The sequence below is a fragment of the Aulostomus chinensis genome, chromosome 11 (assembly GCF_037954235.1).
Source record: "Aulostomus chinensis isolate RoL2024-O1b breed Wild chromosome 11, RoL_Achi_v1.0, whole genome shotgun sequence".
Classification (NCBI taxonomy): domain Eukaryota; kingdom Metazoa; phylum Chordata; class Actinopteri; order Syngnathiformes; family Aulostomidae; genus Aulostomus; species Aulostomus chinensis.
In genome coordinates this window covers 17,820,001-17,832,166 of record NC_141330.1, presented here as the reverse complement: position 1 = coordinate 17,832,166, position 12,166 = coordinate 17,820,001, and the positions used below count along the sequence as shown (strand labels likewise).

Sequence of the window (12,166 nt, the reverse complement as noted above, 5' to 3'; positions counted from 1 at the left end):
GTTTCACATTGAAATCCCTCCGACAATGTTAAGGTACGAACTTAACAAAGGGTCCGCAAGATTTTCTCCCAATGACACATTCACCTAATTTGAAACAATATAACATAAAAAGTCTCAGAGATATACTTTTAAAAACTATCGATTTTTTTAATACTATAAAATGCTCTATAATTAATATAACGAATATTTACAACATTAAGGCCCCTCAAAAACATTAACACTCATTTTGATGACTTGTCCAGGCGAAATAGGACAGATATTTTAATGGGACTGTAAGTGATGGTTCTACAAAAACACAATGTTATTCGGTGTATTTGAAGACTAACTGATTTTTTTTTTCAAAGGTTACATCCAAACAACAGTTCAGTCACTTAATAATTCAAAAAATTGCAAATGATGAACAATTTATAACTCCTTAAAAATAACATCCATCCATTTTTGAAACTGCTTATCTGTTGCGGGTCGTGGGGGGGGGGGGGGGTGCAGTCTTTCCCAGCTGACATTGGGCAAGAGGGGCAAGGTTCCCCCTGGCCATCACAGGACCATCAGGAGCAATTAGGGTTCATCATCTTGTGCAAGGGTATGGTCACCGGGGGAAGTGAAGATCAAACCAGCGACCCTTCGGTTGCTAAGAAGGCCACTCAACCTCTGAGCCATGCCGCCCCTCTCACGAAAAAAAACAATAATGCAGAAATAAAATCAATGTAGAGCCCTAAAGTACATTATCAGACACAACATTAATAAATATCTGCTCATTAACAACCACTGCTACTATAATTCTTCTCGAAGGCAGATGAAGCTTTTTCTTTCAGAGCAGTCCCTGATGAGCCAGTTGCTTGCTTCATGTTTGGAAATAATGCCACAGTCCCTCCACTGGGATGGGCAAACTGGCAGCTTCCCCTGGTGATCCGGCCTCTTTCCATTCACCCAACACCACTCCCCGGCCAGGAAGCGCAGTCCCACCCAAACCTGACACAAAACATGACAAGTATGAGTCTGATGTCCTGTGGTTTATCCGTGTCAACCTATCTGACGCTTGTTAAGTTTGTTCAGATGGATGAATTATTTTTTAATTCCAATCCTCCCAAAAAAAAGAGCCTTTCCCTTCTTGTCAGTGTAATAAAACAAAATAAAAATGAATATATACTCTACAAATGTATTGAGTCAGCATCCAACTGATTAAAACAATGACATGTCAAAGTCAAAAGGTTTATCAGCTAGTTAACTGGTCTAAATTCGGATTTTTACTTATATCTTGGGAGAACCATCATTGGCATAATGCACTCCCAGCCTTTACCCGAACCATCAGACCTAAATGCTAAACCCTAATCTTAATCCTCATTTTAGACTGATTCAAACCCTGACCCTAAAACTAAAAGAGCTGAAAGAGCCAACACATGTTGTCTGAAGCTCCTCGCAGTAATCCAAAGCCTCCTCCTATGTCTGTTTAGTGGTCACCACGACAAGGTTGTCATCATAGCAGAGACATGGAAGCAATCTCATGCACTGAGTGCTGCACCACTTCTGATTTTCTAGATTTATACGCCCACAGTCTTGGTGGACTGGCTCTCCTGGTGCCCAGTTTCTGTAGTCAGATGTGGAGGTTCCACTCCAGGTCCAGTTATTTCCACCCTGTCTGGACAGACCAATCCAGCCCCTTTGGTTGAACTGGGCTGTGTTTTGGAGTGTGTCAGTGGCCAAGTTGTGGGTTTGTAACTGGCAGTAGCTTCAAGCTTTACACCAGTTGAGATTAATTCTCAGATATTGAACTGTGTTGGTCGTCAATGAGCAGGAGAAGTATCTATATCTGGAACAACTGGGACTGGACCACTGGTTGTTATACCTCACATATGCACAGTGCCCCCCCCCCCCCCCCCCCCCTTTGCCGGACCACCAGCTGCTCCCTGAGGTGGGATTTTCTGACAATCCAACTCCAGTCTTGAAACAAATCATATGATTAATTTTGTTCTTTTCCACATTTTTATAAAGATCAATTCAACAGCTGCTCACCTTAGATTTATCCACTTCCAGACAGAGCCTTGTGTAGAGTCTCTGTCTCTGTGCAGACCAATCCACGCATCTTTGAGCTTAAAGTTTAAGTTTGTTTGAGACAACCAGAAACTATTCGCATCACTCCATGCAACAAGTCAATGTGTCTTAATTGGCAGCACTGTCTCGACTCCGCCCAAGGCATGGTCAAAGATGAGATGTGAACATTTGCATTTAAACTTGATGCTTCCATGCACAGCGCAACAACGATCAGGAGAGACAGTGTGACTCCAGAGCAGCTTTTCTTTCCCATGACTGGTCCAAACAGAACACCTTCAGCGTGGTCAATACAAGTCGTGGTGTTCTTATACCTCGCTAATATCACCTCTGATGCATATCTGCGCTCCAGCATGAGCCAGGATGTTTTAAATGTTAAATTAAGTCATGCAGGGAACCTCATACTAAAGAAATGTGCAATGATTTGACTGGTAAACATGGCATGCAACAAATAAAACATATGTGGGGAGTACAACACAAAAATATACTTCGAGTTAGGAGGCTGATGCTGAATATCAACAGGAACTATTGATATTATACTGTTACCTGTATTCAAGTTAATAAACATTTGGATATTAATCAAGAGTTTGGTGTTACATCTCGATGTAAAAGGTCTTCAGCGCACACAGTTGAGAATCGCATCTACAGATTAAAAACATTCTAACAAAAAGTGGGATTTTCAGAGAAAAATATGAGCTTACATACATGATCAGAAATGTAAATGCTCAGATATGTTTGTGTTGGAGTTTGGTGCTCAAAAACATTACGCCTGATTTCTTCTGTTGAATACACATTTTGTCAGTGAGAAATGAAAAGACGCGGCCAATAACGCAAGCAATTATATGAATGAATGTCTGGCATTCATTTTACTGCAACTTTTTTTTAAATGGTCAGAAACGCTCTGGAAAACCAGAAAAGATTTGCATTCAAATCCTGGACATTCAGAACTGTCAAGTGTCATTTTATGGGGAAGTCAGGCTGCAGGCAAACGACTTTTCAGTCAGCACATGTTGATTATCATGACCTTTGTGGATCTTTCTAGCCTTACAATAGTTTCAGCAACATGATAAAGACAGCACGCATCACTGTGCAACAGTCAGAGATATAGAAATATTTCAAATGTATCTTTACAGTAAAATAATGGAATTACTGCATTTCTGAGAGGATAACCTATGGATCAAACACATTTATTTACTACACTGATTGCAGAGAAATTGCTAACTTTTCACTACTCAACTCAAGAGATTGTTTTGTCAAATAAGAATGACAAAATCCTAAAAGAAATATAAATTCTGTTTAATTTATACTCTAAGCTTTGTGTATTTCATTGTTGGTGAGAAACCTGCAACTACTTGAGCAATTTGTTACCTAAAGCAACGGGTGTAATTCCTTTTAAACAATCTATAGAATGCAATACCACTGTTCTAATGGCAGTATATCCAACAAACTGAAGGTGACACTGCAGTAGAATTGATCTCCAACAATCTCAAAAGCTTTGCATGTCAGTTTCTTCCAACAAGGAGCAACTTTAACAGAGGGCAACAAATAAACGTTACCCTAAGATGAACGCTTCGTTCTTACAAGCTGTACCAAGAAACAAACAACAGATGGCGTCACAAACTGCACCCTGCAGCCGCTCCATTCTCCTATCCAGGAAGATGACATCACAGCTCAGTTGGATCTTGATTCTCGTTCATTTCTCTATTCGACAAATTTCTCTCCAGTCTTCTTACAAAACATTCCATTGATTGACTGTTTCACGATGACAGTTGCGATAGAAATGAGAACATAGGCAGGAGAGAAGCAGTTGTTAGTCCTGAACCAGCCAGCCACCATGAGCGTTGATATTACTCCAGCCTTTACTGGCATTGTAAAACAAATGTCTATCTATATCAATATAGACATGATTGTTTCCAAATTTCTGTTGAGTAAGAGAAAAATGACAAATCAACACTTTCATTTGGTCACAGTTCTTTTACTGCTGCTGAAATGCTCTGTTGGTTCATGGTTAATTGACAGCAAGTGGCAGTTACTGTGTATTGTATCGCAGTTTGAATTTATACCACAGCTTCATGAGTTGAGTGACCTTTACATGAACAATGAATGAAAGACGAGATGTGGACAGCTTGAGGTTTTTCAAGTTTTATTTGTCTCATTACTCTTTAGCAGAGTTACAGTTACTCTGCCTCTCAGCTTCCTCATCCACTGGTGAATAAGCCTTTAAAACACACCAACATGGAGATGGATACAGTAGTTACCATAGCACTGAGCCATAACGACACGTCTAACGTGGCAGTGGGAGGGCGAGAGGACAGGTGGTTGGGGGAGGGGGGGGCACACAGACACAAATACTGTCGCCGATCAATCGTCTCATCATTGAAGGAAAAACAGATAAACTCAGAACACTCAAACACTGTTGCTGCTGCCTACATATACTGTGGTAGAGCTAAGGGCTGTGATTCTAGGTCTGGCCAATGGGTGGGGCCTTTGTGTAAAAGAGAACGGAGGGAGTGATAGGATGGTTGGGGTGGTCCCTTTCTACTTCCTTTCTGGACAGGAAGTGCCTACTCCTTGCTGTGCATGTACAGCAGCAGGTCAGCAACACGGTGGCTATAGCCAAACTCATTGTCATACCTGGAAGAGAAATAAAATCATCAGTTTAGAAAAAGATGAAATGGTGTTTCCTATTTCCACCGTCTTGTTTACAGCTGAGCAACCCACCAGGAAATGAGCTTGACGAAGTTGTCGTTGAGGGAGATGCCAGCGCCAGCATCAAAGATGGAGGAGTGAGTGTCACCGATGAAGTCAGAGGATACCACCTGCACAACACAAATGTGAAGCCAGGACCCGTCACTGACAACGACAGACTTTCTCCAAATTCATTTATTCAGAAAGCTACGAGCCACGAGACTGTTAGCATGTGTGACCATTACCTGGTCCTCAGTGTAACCCAGCACTCCCTTCATGGGCCCGTGTGCAGCCTTCTTAACAGCGTCCTTAATTTCAGCGTAAGAGGCAGACTTGGACAGACGGCATGTCAGGTCCACCACTGACACGTCAGCCACAGGCACCCTGAACGCCATGCCTGTCAGCTTGCTAGACGGGAGACATTGGTGTCACTAACAAATTCTCCTTGTCTCGGTGAGATTATTCTGACGTTGGACATGTTTGTGTGCATGCTCTTACCCGTTGAGGTCAGGGATGACTTTGCCCACTGCCTTGGCAGCACCAGTGGAGGCTGGAATGATGTTCTGGTGGGCACCGCGGCCATCGCGCCAGGCCTTGGCGCTGGGACCATCCACTGTCTTCTGGGTGGCTGTGTATGCATGGACTGTAGTCTACACAGAAGAATGTCACATTCTATGATATAGAAACTCTATTCATGTCAGTGGTCAGATATGTAATTAGGGTTTGGTGTAATTTACCATGAGAGCCTCCTCAATTCCAAAGTTATCATGGATGACTTTAGCCAGGGGGGCCAGGCAGTTGGTGGTGCAGGAGGCATTACTATCAACAGAGAGATAGACGTCAAGTATTGCCAGCAAAAAAAAAAAAAAAAAAAAAATCCCCCTTAGGATAGTTAGGTTAAAGGAAGATGTCTTTATTATGTTACCTGACGATGGTCATGGAGGAGGGGTCGTATTTGTCCTCATTCACTCCCATGACAAACATCGGTGCGTCGGGGGAGGGAGCTGAGACGACTACGCGCTGAGCGCCACCCTCGAGGTGAGACTGTGATTGACCAGGGGAGAGAGAGAAAGAGAGAGAGCATTTTTAGAGATCTGACCATCTGTGTTATAAATTTGCCTTTATCTTTGTGTGTGTGTGTGTGTGCACATACAGAGGCTTTCTCCACACTGAGGAAGACTCCAGTGGACTCAACAACATACTTGGCCCCAGCGCTGCCCCAGGGGATTTCTGTTGGCTTCATACTGGAGTCAGACAGGAACAGAATCAGTCTGACAGAATGTCAGTAGTGATGTGATGTGGCAAGCGGAGCAAACACTATTCTCTGAATAGTAATCGGTGAAAGATAATTGGTCAATTAATGAAAACCTTTGCAAAAGCAAGCTCAGAGCTCAAAAACAGATGAATTTTTCATCATCTCTGTGTTTTGTTTGTATTGCTTTTAGCAGAGTGGCGGCGCCATCCCTCAGTGGACTAAAACAACAGTGGGGCGACGGGGAAGCTTGTTCAGCAGACAAACTCATTCCATGTGACAGGAAAGCACCCGGTATATTTGAGAGCACAACTCTTGAAATAAAAGATAAATAGAAAAAAATGGAACTGAGCTATTGGACCATTGCCTCCATGAGGTGGTAACCTGTATCTCCTTCATGATGATTCAGCTGCCAGCAGTTAGCAGCGTGACTCATATCAGCCACTGAACATCATTGTCACTCACCACTGGAAGACAGAGATGGCGTTGCCATTGACATAGAGCTTGCTGTCATCGTGGGAGACCTCTCCATGGTAACGGCCGTGGGTGGAGTCATACTTAAACATGTAGACCTGAGAGGAAGGAAGGAATTCTTTCATGAGGCGTTTGTGATAAATGAATTCTTCTGTGGAAAGTATTAAATATTTCTTTTGGTGAAAAAAAAAAAAGTTTGGTAAGATTTTGCTCACCATGTACTGCAAGTCAATGAAGGGGTCATTGATGGCAACAACCTTGATGCCTTTCTGAAGGCAAGCCCTCAACACCAGGCGGCCAATACGACCGAAGCTGCAGAGAGTGAGAGAGGGAGAGGGAGAGATTAAAATAGTTGCTTTGGAAAAATGGTGAACATCCTCAGGAGGTCGAAGAACTCCTGGGATATCACATGTAACTGTGTCGAACCATTAGGTCAGACTCAAATAACTTCCTGCTACATTCTACACGCTTGTTTGTGTTCTGCGAAATATTTGAGAAGCGTCACATCAGTGTTTTCTGTCTCTTTCTGCACTGTATATTATGTCTTATCTTTGTCATTTTCTTGTATTTTTTTAAACAACAAAATAAACCAAACTTAACAAGTTTGGTAATTCGTTTGCTTTTTTGATGGCAAACTCCGGGAGAGCAGCTGGATTCAGCCTAAACAGCCCTCTGCTGATAGAAATATCAATCTCTAAAATATCTCCAAGGGAAACTCTGAAAATGGTTGTTTCAAACTTACCCATTGATTCCAACACAGAGGTCTGACATGGTTGCTGCTGCTTATGGGGGAAGTTACCTTGAGGGGAAAAAAGACAAACTAGTTAGTATTGAAAGCACAAAAAAATACTGCTAATACGTGAAAAACTTCATGTCATTAACACTGTAACTTCCTTCTGTTGTCAAGTTTCAACATGCGTTGGAATGCTTGACTACACACACCTAGCGGGGAATCATTGGACTGAGGCAAACTGCTTCCTTAGCAGCAGGAGGCTGTAGTTAGAGTACAATCACTGTGTGAGAGAGAGTGTGTGTGTGTGTGTGTGTGTGTGTGTGTGTGTGTGTGTGTGTGTGTGTGTGTGTGTGTGTGTGAGTGTAATATGGCACTCTAATCTGATCCGGTCTCTAATCTGGGCTCAACAAACCAAAACAAGAGCTTCTCCTGCATTCAAATATCTCTTCATTAAAAAATCTGAAAACGCTTTGCAAAACAACAAAGTTTAAGGAGGATTTAATGAAGAGGACGTTAGCAACGCTGGCAGTGACATGACAGCACATGTGCATTACAGTCGGAGTGACGCAGTAGCACATCAGGGAGAAAGAGACACCGAGGTGGTGCGTGGGTGTGTGCTGGTCAGACAGCTGTGGTGTAGCTGAAAAGTGCAAGAGTGTGATTGTATTTAATACCAGTGAATGAGGGAATGTACAGGCTGTCAAATTCCATGAGCTGCAGGACTACAGAGGTGTTCTACCATGCATGGACATGTTTGGAAAACAATGAAAACCAAGGCAGGGTGAAAAACACTGGGAGAGGGTTGGTGTGGAACGCGGCTAACGACTGAAGCGAGAGGAAAGGTTGGCTTTGACTCAACTATGTGACCTCCTTTCTCCTCCTCCTCCTGCACTCATCTCCTAGTTCCTCCAGCCTCCTCGGTCCTCCCCTCTCTTTTCTACGGTTACCCCTGTCCCTCTCTTTCCCTGCTCCCTCCTCTCTGCTGTCACTGGTCTGTCTCTGTAAGTAGGGATTAGCACTTTATGAGATCATGAGACCATATTCAGCTGCCAACAATGTGCCTGAAACTGCATCAAAGATTTTTCCTTGAACACAACATCATTAATTTGTTAATATGAAAATGTGATCAAAGACATTTCCAAAAAAAAAAAAAAAAACTGAATTCATTTTGTGACTCACTTCAGTTTAAACAGGATATGTGATTGCGATATATCGCAAGTTGAGGTGAAGAGTTAACGTAATGTCTACTGACCTGCGGGACATGTGTTACTGTGGTATCAGCTCTGTTTAGTTCTGCAAATGTACACAGACTTCTGCTTGGAACATTCATCCAAACACTGCAAGCCGAAGGGCTGCAGAAACCCAGTAGTATTATTCAAGTGCGTGTGCGTGTGTGTCTGTGGGCGTGGCAGCCGCAGGTAAGTGAGGGCATCGCAGATCGCCCTTGAAACTGGTTGGCTGTCATTTTAGACTACTGTAATCTCCTAATCTGTTGTGTGTCTCTGTGGGGCGCATGTAGGACAGGCTGTCAGTCTGGTGAAATGCATTGTGGGAACACTTTCAACAGACAAAAGAGGTAACCAGATTAGGATATCTTTTCAAACAAGAAATATGAATAGTAGATACATCAGACTACTTGATTGATTTGAAAATGGTATTTCTGGAGCCATTGTGGTTTCAAAGGGTTCAAACGGAGTACCTCTGACAGGGTATTGTTTTGTAAACGTACTTTATTACTGCTCATGTCTAGTACTTTCCTGTAAGGGCCAAGACACCATTTTGTATTCTGCAGCTAGTATCCATTAAATAAGGTCAGAGACTGAGAGAAAACACTTATTATCACCATGCAGTTCCTGTTCCCCCCTTAGTTCCCACCATCAGTGGTCTGACCTTCATCCCCGCCTTGGCTTCCTCTTTCTAACCTCTCCATTCTCACTGAGCACAACTGTTGCCCTGGGTTTTCAAACATAAAATGGCTGCTGATAAATGATACTCTCCTTTTATAGAGCTATTCTTCATTAGACAAGTGAATGGAAAAAAGGGTCGGACAAAGACTGGCAGAGAGATCGGGTGATTCCTGAGAAACAGAACTTGATCTCTGACCGCTGAAAATGTGTCTTTAATTAGTTGCTTGGGTTCAGGTACAAGAATACCTACTGAGAAAGGAGAGTGTAAGCGAGTGAGTTTTATTACCATCTAGGACATCTTGCCATCTTACACGCCCCCTTTATGACCGTTACTGTTGCCCCACTGCAGCATGACAAAGAGAGCAGTGCCATCACAACCGTCAACTACAACATTTACATATTAGATTGATTTATGGTCATTTTTATCGAAAATGAACAAGAAATCTTAAATGTGACTCCTGCTTGTGGTGGACAAAAAAACAACAACTGCAAGGTTGAAAAAGAACAATCATGACTTCATGCATCTTTAATTAATGAGGGACTGAAACACTGGTGCAGCTCTTAACCACCCGCAACACCTCCTTTGAATATAAATGGAACTTTCTACTACCGGCAAAAACCAATACAATTTTATTATCTAATGGCAACAAGAAACTCCTCCATATCCAGCAGCTCCTCCATCACACAGTCCAGCCTCTCTGATCAAGTATTTGGCACACGTTTCCTCTGAGGCCGACACATTCAAACACACAACCCTCAGCTCACAGACGCAGCACAGTGCACCGCAAACTGCTGCAGTTAAAGGTTGTTTGACGACAGGCTGCAATCATTCAAGAGTAGGAGGCAGAAGGTCATTCCATCCTTTTTCACCAGTGAGGAGGAACAAGCCAGTCAGATAAGCGTTAACACTGTCCAGTCTTCTGTTATTCTTTCCATCTTTTATACAAGTTCTTTCTTTGTGTGTGTCACTCGGCACCTCTTTTCCTCCACCTGCTCAGTCCCCCTTCATTGCGCTTTCTCTATTGCTCCCCCCCCAACCAAACTTCCCCTCCACCCTCCTCACCAAACTTAAATTAAAATTCTGCACCCTGCCTCCATCTGCCTATTTGTTGGTCTTTGCCATTCTTTGTCTGTTGCACCTCATTTAGCAGACCCTGCCCTCCCTCTGAGCTGCGACCCATTTTCCTCACACAAACGCAGTTTCACCCAGTGGGCGGTGAGGGTTTGCAGGACAGGGGCATCGTGCCTGTGTGTTTGCATCTAAACTGGTGGGACCACAGAGGGAAAGATGATTTGTCACAAGTCTACCAGAAGAGGACAAAAGCCCCAAGCTTTTTAAAATCCTGAACTGTATTTTCTAAAACTATACGGCCTCTATTTTTGCACCAAAAGAGGATAAGATTAGATTAAAGCTGTATACTCATTTTTCTCTCCTCACTTTGCTGTATTCACTGGAAATGTGTCAGTGAGAGTGAACTCACCGACACTGTTCTCCCATTTCCTGCCCACCATGCCACTCCCCCAGCCTTCCTCCGCCTCTCGCCGATTCAAACCTTCCTGGAGCTCTTCATGCCTCGGTCACACCCTCTTTCTCAGCAGTATTTTTCCATTGCAGTGGGGTGATTGGCTAAAAGCCAGACAGACCATCCAATGAGACAACATTTTCTCTTTTAACCCGCCTTCAGGAAAATCGAAGCTTTAGTGTGTAAGGAGAGTCAAACTTTCAGCAGACACCAACTACTGAGGCCTTATGTCTCCTTCTGCTCGTCTCCTTTCTCCTTCACCACGTGCAGCAGACCCACTTCCTCCTGTTTTCTCATCAACGTCACCTCGCTGCCATAAATGAGTCAGTAAAATGTCCTACTCCATCACATCAGACGCACGCTGACACAGGCTGCATGTTCAGCGGGGATCACCTCCTGCTGACACACACTACTGTGTACTACTCCACTCTTCACAAGAGGCATTTCATCAGTGGCAAGTTTGATCATCTGCCACATTACAAAGACAATAAGGCATCTATTACTATGAATAAATGACCTGAAAATGTATTTAGAAATGTGCACACAAGTGCAACAGCCACCATGAATAATTGAAACATGCGCGGCATCAAACTGCAGATGACTCGACAGAAAAGACATGTGATGACTCTGCAGAGGAACTGCAGGACACACACGCAGACACATGCGCGCATGCACACACACACACACACACACACACATGCATTCACACACTACCCGTGGTCCTTGGAGCTGGAGTGAGCGGGTAGATGACAGATATCCCTCCTAACATCCAGTCTGTCCTGTCTCCTCTGTCAGACTGTCAAGCCACAATGTACCAAAGTAAATGGTTTTGCTGCACGTGTATAAGATTATATTTACACTTGTGTCCCTCCACCCCGAATGTGGGATTTCTATTCTTACATTAACGGCTGTCGTACTAGAGACAGCTGAGTCATCTTCACTACTGCACGTCTGAAGAATTAGCATCAAAGTCAAATTAACACATGCGAGCAGATCCTAAGTCACCTCAAGGGTTACATGAAATAATTAGGTCTTCAGAAAGATGCTGCTGACCTATGGCTTCAGCTAGATTCAGCTTCTTGTTAATATCTTCTCAATAGCCTGTTTGTTGTCCTGGTTAGACTGGAATAACATGTCCTCTGTGTGTGTGTGTGTGTGTGTGTGTGTGTGTGTGTGTGTGTGTGTGTGTGTGTGTGTGTGTTTGTGTGTGTGTGTGTTTCTGGTGGTGCTACTTTGACTGTCTCAAGGTTCACTCTGCTCAGGTGCGACATGTCAGTCACTGACATTTACAAATAAGACATTTAGCTGATGTGCAGCACTGTAGAGTGAGAACCAGAGCAGATAAAGCCTGTCGAGCTGTGAGATAAGTGTCATCTTCCTGATATGACACCAATGTAACATTCGTGTAACATTTAATTACTTGAAAATAACTGAGCACTTTTTTTAAATTTAAATTCTTTTCACTTGTATCCCATTCAGAGGCTAGACTCAAGGTTTGATGATAAAAAGGTGTTCCAGTGACAGTACGTGTCTTCACAACTTA

The 12,166-nt window shown here is 43.2% G+C and overlaps 1 protein-coding gene across 1 annotated transcript in view; it reads right to left on the bottom strand.

The window, feature by feature from the left end:
* Positions 1-4,172: 4,172 nt before the first annotated feature.
* gapdhs (glyceraldehyde-3-phosphate dehydrogenase, spermatogenic) overlaps positions 4,173-12,166 on the bottom strand; it is a 9,609-nt gene continuing 1,615 nt past the window's right edge. Inside the window, exons 2-11 of the mRNA XM_086218930.1 lie at positions 7,203-7,259; positions 6,676-6,772; positions 6,452-6,558; positions 5,888-5,978; positions 5,660-5,778; positions 5,472-5,553; positions 5,233-5,384; positions 4,980-5,142; positions 4,768-4,865; positions 4,173-4,680 (exon numbers count right to left, since the gene is read on the bottom strand). Coding sequence (XP_086075056.1) covers positions 4,611-4,680; positions 4,768-4,865; positions 4,980-5,142; positions 5,233-5,384; positions 5,472-5,553; positions 5,660-5,778; positions 5,888-5,978; positions 6,452-6,558; positions 6,676-6,772; positions 7,203-7,231 — 1,008 coding nt within the window. The 5' untranslated portion in view covers positions 7,232-7,259 and the 3' untranslated portion in view covers positions 4,173-4,610. The remainder of the gene's footprint in view (positions 4,681-4,767; positions 4,866-4,979; positions 5,143-5,232; positions 5,385-5,471; positions 5,554-5,659; positions 5,779-5,887; positions 5,979-6,451; positions 6,559-6,675; positions 6,773-7,202; positions 7,260-12,166) is intronic.